Raw genomic sequence first — 8,205 nt, forward strand, 5'->3', positions numbered from 1 at the left:
TTTGGGTGTCAGGGAAAAAAGTTCTAAAAAAATGTAAAGTAAAGTACAGATACCCTAAAAAAAAAAACTACTTAAGTAGTACCACTGATTATATTTCTTTTTTATATACTGTAATGAAACAGCTGGGAGCAGGTCTCGAACCCTCGACCTTCTAGCCCGAAGTCCAACGCGCTATCAACTGTTCCGCAAAAGCACGCTCGTGCGGCAGAGTCGATTTCCGCGTTTATAAACCCAGGGTCGTTACAGTATTTTCGATTCACAGCATAATATTCATAGTCGTAAACGGATTTGCAATAATTCTGAAAATAAAATACACTTGCAGATCTTGAATGTGTTCAAATGTCAAGTAACAAGTTTGCGACCGTTGTTAAATCTTTCACACATCATGATACAAGCTTGCGAAATTAAATTACACAGCGAAATTATAAATAAAAACTCACGTAGTTCTGTCATTATAATCCCATACTTAAATCCCTAGAGAGCAAGTGACGCGCAGGATTAACACACATGCAGGCCAGCTGGACCTCAGACTGGGCCATACAATTAAACAGATACACACACATGCAGATTTCGAGATGAGGACCATTCTCGCGGACTCCTTAATTTACATGACAATATCACAGGGAGGGATCATCGCAGAAATAGTTGTCACATGACTGTGCGTGTAGTGAGTGAATGTGCGACGCATATCAATACTAAGTATCTATTACTGCTAGACATTTATGTCATAAACAATGTCAATGAAATCTAAATATTTATATCAATGTTTTCTATAAAAATCACAGACAAATAATGTAATTCATATGGACAAGTGTATTGGTCAAATGAAAAGACAACATTAACGATCACCCACAAAACAACACGAGGCCATATATTCCAATTATGGTTAGGCTAAACATTGAAATATCCAATAGAAACAATGTTTAAAGTGAGAGCAAAAGTTAATTTTGATAGTGGTGGGTGGTGCAACTTTGGCATCCTTTCTGCACAGGCATGACATAAGAATACAAGAACAGTGAACTGCTGCCATCTACAGGACCCAAGGCAAACTGCAATGACATCAGAGGCCATGTACATGTAGCATAGGCTTCTAAATTGCCACGAATGGTTAGATTTCATTGCATTATGCCATAATACACTATACATTCTATTGTCCTTCTTTAATTTTCTCTTCTTCTCTCTTCCCTTCCTTCTACTGCATCTGTTCTGCCATGGCAGAGTCCTTCACTCCAGCAGCAACCACGGCAAAGAAGAAAGAGGGAAAGAAGGAGCGGAGGTAGAGAGCGACCCTGGGGATGGGGTGGGCCAGCAAAACCTCTTTCTTCTTCCTGCTCACCGTTCGCATTATCTCATTGGCCAGATCGGCCGGGCGCACGCCAACTGAGGAGAGAAGGAGCAAGACACGAGTTAGCGTAATCTAACAGGGTTTGATAAAAATTAATGTGCTCAAAATATTCAAACATAACAACAACAACAACTGAAGACCTCAGAATAATCATAATGAATATGCATTTTTTGTTACTCGCTCAATATATGCTATATTGCCTAATGATTTAGTCTGAAAATCATTATAGACTCAAGTCTATGAATGTGTATATGTGTAAGTCTGCACTCATATACTGCCCGCCCTCATTTTGTTTGGAAGTCATTAGGTGTATATGCATATGTTTGCAGACACTAGACAGAGAGAGCTGTATGTACAGTATGTGTGTATGTACTCACATGTGGGCAGGCCCTGAGGTTTAGCAGGAGGGGTGGACGGTACAGCTGCGTTGATGAAGGTGTGGCTGATAGTGCTTACTATTATCCCATACTCCTCCACCTCCGCTCGCAGGCAGTCAAAGAACGCCTGCACAGCATGCTTTGAGGCCGAGTCTGAAATAACACATGCACACACACATAAACAGGACGCGACTCACCCATTGCTGAGGCTTATTCCATACGTTGCAGAAGAGATACTGTGCCTAATCCTTATCTTGAACTGTACTGTTCAGGAATCCTGTGCATCAGACTGTGAGAACTACAAATCCTTCTTTGAAAGTGCAACAGGTTTTTAATCTCATACAAGGTGTTTGGATTGCAACAGGGGAATATGTAATGCAGCCATACAGGAGGTTCTGAAGGGGATAGCCAGTCTGCCCTGGATGCTGTTGACCAATAGAATGTGACCAGACCTCCTAGACATCATAACTGGAAGCACACCTGCAACAGCAATCAATCAATCAATCAATCAATAACTGAATCAATCACTTGCAACACAACATGCGTTTTCCTCCTGTGAAAAGTCCTTCATACCTTTGGCCAAGGTGCTGGGTCCAAAGTAGTTGATGTCCATGATGTTCCTGTCCAGCTCCAGTGAGACAGTATGTACGGGGGCCTTCAGCTTCATGCTGCTGTTACACACCAGAATGTCCACACAGCCGTAGCACTCCACCACCTCATTCACCACCTCAGGCATACTGTCCATGTCACTGAAGTCCAGCAGCACCAGCTTGGGAGGGAACGTCTGAACAGAGGAGAGAGGGATGCAAAAGAAAAGGACATATGTATGAGAGAAGGAAGGACAGGGATTTTATACTGTTATGCAGACTTTTACAGTAAGCAATACAATAGAAACATGGGTGTGAGGGTCTGAAGACAGCCAACACTAAAGTATGTGGTTGTGCTTGAAAGGATGATTTAACCGCTAACTCGAACTTTAACCTCCTCTTACACATTTACCTTTTACACTAACACGCCAAATAGCGTATGTCTTTGCTCATCATCATATCGCCCTTTTCTAGTGTTCATGTTGGTGACATCTGTTATTTTTCTATGAACTGCTTTGCCCTGTGCAGGAGAGATACCCAGAGGACAGTGCACTGTCAGAGGGGATATCCTGCCATTGTCTGCCACCAGAAGAAGAACCAGAAGCGGTGACTGCCGAGACAACTGGCGAGCACAAAACTATGATAATAACTAACTGGAACTTTCCTTTTGCTCAAGGCCACCAAGGAGGGCACCTATTAGTGTTACTCACCACTCTGGGGTCAGCCCCGCTGGTCAATGTGTCGTACAGCGACTCCATCTTGTCCCAGCTGGCCCCACACAGAATCAGCCTGGCACCACCCTTATGGAAGTGATGAGCACACTCTGGACAGAGGAGAGAGGAGCGGGAGAGAAAGATTGAGAGAGGGATGGATTTAGTCAACGGTGGCATTTACCCAGTCCTCTGTTTCAGAATTGAACAACATTACATTGTTGGCTATACAGTCAAAACATTAATAGACTTATTCTTCGCAGGCTATTTTTGAATGGTGATGCATTTATACAGTCCATTCAAATATCCCCATTTGAATTGAGATTGAATTACAAATAAGAATATAAAATCCTCACCACTTCCCACTCCTGACACAGCATCAGTGATGACCACCACTTTGTTCTTGACCATGGACTTGGACATGTACTGGATGATCTCGTTGTAGATGTAGTAGATCCCAGCAGCCACCACGATCAGCATGGGCAGCACCATCACAGTGGGGAGCGCCATCTTCTGCGAGAGAGAGAGAGAGAGAGAGAAGGAGAGAGATAGGGAGGCCATCAGTAAATTGTGTATTTCAGTCTCTGTGGTTTGTGATGTACGATATTTTAACTTCCAATCACGTGTCTGTATCATTGACAAACAGAAATCATATCTCAACGTAATGTTATCAAATAACAAAATATTTCAACTGTAGTAAACGCAGTGTAACAAGATTTATACATTTGAAGAATGAACCTGGGGCTATGGAAGAATGCTGGTGTTGCCCAGATCAGCTGTCTACCACGGGACAACATTAAACACCTCTTCCTATAAAAACGTAAAGATGTGAATGAGGATGACAGAGAAATGTGAGGGTCACGTTTCAGCATGTGGAGGCAGTCATATGGGTTTGACGCTGAACCCTTCCCGAGGATAGCTGTGCCCACTTCTAAGCCTAGGCTCTTGGTATAGATCTTCAAGGATTGGATCGGTGCAAGCACATGGTGAAGACACCACTTAACCCCCTAGAGAGCAAACACTTCTACTTTACTCCTCACACTGACAATATAACTGAAGTATAGCCAAACCAGTAGCCACAATCATGTCAAGTAGCTCTAGGCAAAAGACAATACACAGAACATTTCCCCCCTCTAATCTATGTATATCTGTCTATCCCCTGTGCATGTGAGCATTCAGGGTTTTGCAGGGTGAGTCTGGTAGCACTGCTGACAAGTGTGGCCATATAAAGAGTGTCTGAGGAAGACAGCTAAATATACTCTGGGCCAGACCAACCTGCCTGTCACCACTAAATGCCTTGCACTGTGTCACCTCCAGGATAGTCACTGGATACCCCAGCAAATGGGGACACAAACATAGCCTACAGTATGACCGTACCCGCCTTATACAATAAGAAATATAACTTATCGTGACACCAATTCTCATAAGCAAAAGGGATATTTGTGCTCTGTATGCAGGCACCACAGGCACACAACAGCACAGCCAAGGCATGGGTAGGTTGACAAGACCTAGGGATCTGTCTGGGTTATCACCTGGTTAACAAATAGACGGCTACAGCACACACAAACAAATACACACACACGTAATCTGGGTTATTCTCGGATCACTTACAGCGCGCGTAAGGAGCTAATCTTCTGTTGTTCTCCAGGTTCAGTTAGGTAACTGAGAAGTATCCCTTCTCTCGCCCTCTCTATGCCTCTATCCCTCCGTCCATTCACACAACTCCCCCTCTGTGTTTCTGCCGGACCCACTGCTTAGGTGTGGGAGCGGGTTGCTTATAATAGCATGTGGGGGAATCAGCCATTAATACTCCTATGTGGTGCCCATAGTATCTTAGTCATGCCACCATGTTGCCAAAACGAATGGGGACAATTGGTGTGTGTGTGTCCCCAATATACTTAAAATAGGACCCTGGTGAACTGGCTGTGGCAAAGCTAGAGATTAATATTTAAAAAAAAAACAGAAGAGAGGATTTTGACCAACCAGTAGCAATATGTAGTCATTCAGCAGGTTAGGAATAGATTACATAGAGGTTACAAGTTAATGCCACTTACGATTAAGGTTTGTATCTTAAAATGGTTCAATATTTGTAAGTGTATTAACTCTGTTAGACAGAATTAACACAACAAAATAATGAGCCATGTTTTCAGAATATAATATTTTAAAATGTTATAGGCACGTTTCATGGGAATGTTGCAAGAACATTTGTTGTCAGGACATCACCTGATGGTCCCAAAGAAAAATTCTCCAAAAAGATTCTAAAATGGATTAAATACTTTTCCCCCCCCTCAATCAATCTACACACAACACTCCATAATTCCAAAGTAAACAGTTTTTTCGAAATGTTAGCAAAAATATATTCTAAAATAAATGGAAATATGACATTTACATGAGTATTCAGGCCCTTTACTCAGTACTTTGTTGAAGCTCCTTTGGCAGCGATTACAGCCTTGAATCTTCTTCGGTATGACGCTACAAGCTTGGCACACCTGTATTTGGGGAGCTTCTTCCATTCTTCTCTGTAGATCCTCTCAAGCTCTGTCAGGTTGGATTGAGAGAGTGTCACTGTACAGCTATTTTCAGGTCTCTCCAGAGATTTTCGATTGGGTTCAAGTCCGGGGTCTGGCTGGGCCATTCAAGGACATTCAGAGACTTGTCTGAAGCCACTCCTGTGTTGTCTTGGCTCTGTGCTTAGGGTCATTGTCCTGTTGGAAGGTGAATCTTGGTCCCAGTCTGAGGTCCTGAGCAGGTTGTCATCAAGGATCTCTCTGTACTTTGCTCCGTTCATCTTTCCCTCGATCCTGATGCTGCCACCACAGGGATGGTGCCAGGTTTCCTCCAGACGTGACGCTTGGCATTCAGGCGAAAGAGTTCAATCTTGGTTTCAGCAGACCAGAGAATTTTGTTTTTTATGGTCTCAGAGTCCTTTAAGTGCCTTTTGGCAAACTCCATGTGGGTTGTCATGTGCATTGTACTGAGGAGTGACTTCCATCTGGCGACACTACCATAAAGGCCTGATTGGTGGAGTGCTGCAGAGATGGTTTTCCTTCTGGAAGGTTCTCCCATCTCCACAGAGGAACTCTGGAGCTCAGTCAGAGTGACCATTGGGTTCATGGTCCCCTCCCTGACCAAGGTCCTTCTCCCCCGATTGTGTGTAGATTGATGAGGAAACTTTTTTTTTTAATCATTTTTGAATAAAGTTCTAACGTAACAAAATGTGGAAAAAGTCAAGAGGTCTGAATACATTCCGAATGCACTGTAAATGATTACATTGTGCATGTTAATTTATACAGTAATTATTAACATGACCTCACCTGGGATTTGAACTCTGAACCCCAGTTCACGGCATTCAGATCTTCCTGCTACGCCACCATGTCTGTTAACAGTTAATTTGGCCATTCTGTCATTTATTTGATTTACTTATTAATATATGACTTATGGAGTAATATAATGACTTACTATCTTCAAATATTATTCATTACTTTTTCAAATAACCCGTATATTACTTTCAGAAGCATATCTCTACCGCCTTGATATATATTTAAAGCCTTGTCTCATGCTAATGGTTTTCATGCTTTAGGCTAACCCGTTTTCCAATAGGCTATCGTAAAGCCTATGGCAGCTGTGTTACCCACGCTTTTAACCTTTTCCTTGTGGAAATGCTCCCATTATTTTGAGTTAATCGAGGAGAAAGAATTGTAGTCAAATATAAACTCTGAAAAAGCATCTGGAGGTCGTGCTCAAAGGCACAAAACTCTTAGCCAAAGTTCCAGAAATGCGTTGTTATCACATTGTGATAAACAATATTTCCAAGTGTTCTAATGAAATGTCCATATAAACAATCAAAATGTTGGATAAATGCAATCAAAACGGCAATGACAACCTATTTATAGCGTAGAATGTAAGAGTATGGTGACTCCCCTAGTGGGTCTCAAACCCAGGCCACCAGCACCAATGATGAACACCCTAACCACTGAACCAATAAGGGCCATGTGTTTATTGGGCCAGTATAGTTAGGCCCAGTCCAGAAGCATAAACCCTCCTCCCTTGGCACTTGTGTGGATCTGAAACAACTTGATCAGTGTAAGCAATAGGGTGAGTGCACTTTGAAGTTAATCTCATCTCTGTTGAAAGTACACTTAAGAAAATATCTTATTGATCATAGTGATTCAGGAATATCATTAAAAAAAAACAGGTTAACATGCACACCAACATTACACAGCTATACAGAAAGCCCTTCAATTGCTGAAACAAATAAATAAAATCAATGATGAGAATAGTCCGATTAACTCATACATGACACGGACATGGTGGCGTAACAGGAAGATTGAAGTACAGTGAATCAAGTGGTTGTGATTTCAAATCCCAGTTTACTGTATACATGCACAATGTAATCATACACTAAATTACCAAATGTATGTGGACACCTGCTCGTCGAACATCTCATTTCAAAATCATGGGCATTATTATGGAGTTGGTCCCCCCTTTGCTGCTATAACAGCCTCCACTCTTCTTGGAAGGCTTTCCACTAGATGTTGGAACATTGCTGCGGGGACTTCCTTCCATTTAGCCACAAGATGTCGGGCACTGATGTTGGGCCATTAGGCCTGGCTTGCAGTCGGCGCTCCAGTTCATCCCAAAGATGTTTGATGGGGTTGAGGTCAGGGCTCTGTGCAGGCCATTCAAGTTCTTCCACACCGATCTCAACCAACCATTTCTTTATGGGCCTTGCTTTGTGCACGGGGTCATTGTCATGCTGAAACAGGAAAAGGACTTCCCAAAATGTTGCCACAAAGTTGAAAGCATAGAATATCATTGTATGCTGTAGCGGTAAAATGTCTCTTCACTGGAACTAAGGAGTGTAGCCCGAACCATGAAAAGCTGCACACTAATGTTACTGCATGATTGTATCAGGTTTTCTAACGCGTTAGTTTTATTACTGTAGCTATGTTGATTATGACATTACTTTAGCTAATATGGTGACAACGATGTAAGTTGTGTGTAGCGGTTATGATATGGTTTGGCTTGGAAAGTTTTTTTTCGCCTGGTCACATGCTGCTGATGTGTTGTGCATTGAAGTCCACAAGCGAAGGGAAAAGGTGAGAGGAGGAGAGCGCATAGATGTGAGAAGGAATACGACGTGGCTGCTATGAAAGTGAACTGTGTTTGCACATGATCAGGGGTGT

General features: G+C 42.5%; 1 protein-coding gene across 2 annotated transcripts; it reads right to left on the reverse strand.

Annotated features, from left to right (window-relative positions):
• Positions 1-795: 795 nt before the first annotated feature.
• dhrs7cb (dehydrogenase/reductase (SDR family) member 7Cb) lies at positions 796-4,865 on the reverse strand. Of its 2 annotated transcripts, none has more exons than XM_014179561.2 (7): positions 4,631-4,865; positions 3,376-3,532; positions 3,020-3,132; positions 2,296-2,506; positions 2,110-2,202; positions 1,723-1,875; positions 796-1,380 (listed from the first exon to the last, which is right to left on the reverse strand). In XM_014179561.2, exons 2-7 carry the CDS (start codon positions 3,527-3,529, stop codon positions 1,193-1,195), a joined length of 912 nt encoding a protein of 303 aa, XP_014035036.1. In that variant the 5' UTR covers positions 3,530-3,532; positions 4,631-4,865; the 3' UTR covers positions 796-1,192. The 2 variants fall into 2 exon arrangements, with proteins under 2 accessions (XP_014035036.1, XP_014035037.1); XM_014179562.2 differs by having other exon boundaries at positions 3,376-3,529; positions 4,631-4,790.
• Between the last annotated feature and the right edge of the window lie 3,340 nt (positions 4,866-8,205).

The sequence above is a fragment of the Salmo salar genome, chromosome ssa28 (assembly GCF_905237065.1).
Source record: "Salmo salar chromosome ssa28, Ssal_v3.1, whole genome shotgun sequence".
In the NCBI taxonomy this organism is placed as follows: domain Eukaryota; kingdom Metazoa; phylum Chordata; class Actinopteri; order Salmoniformes; family Salmonidae; genus Salmo; species Salmo salar.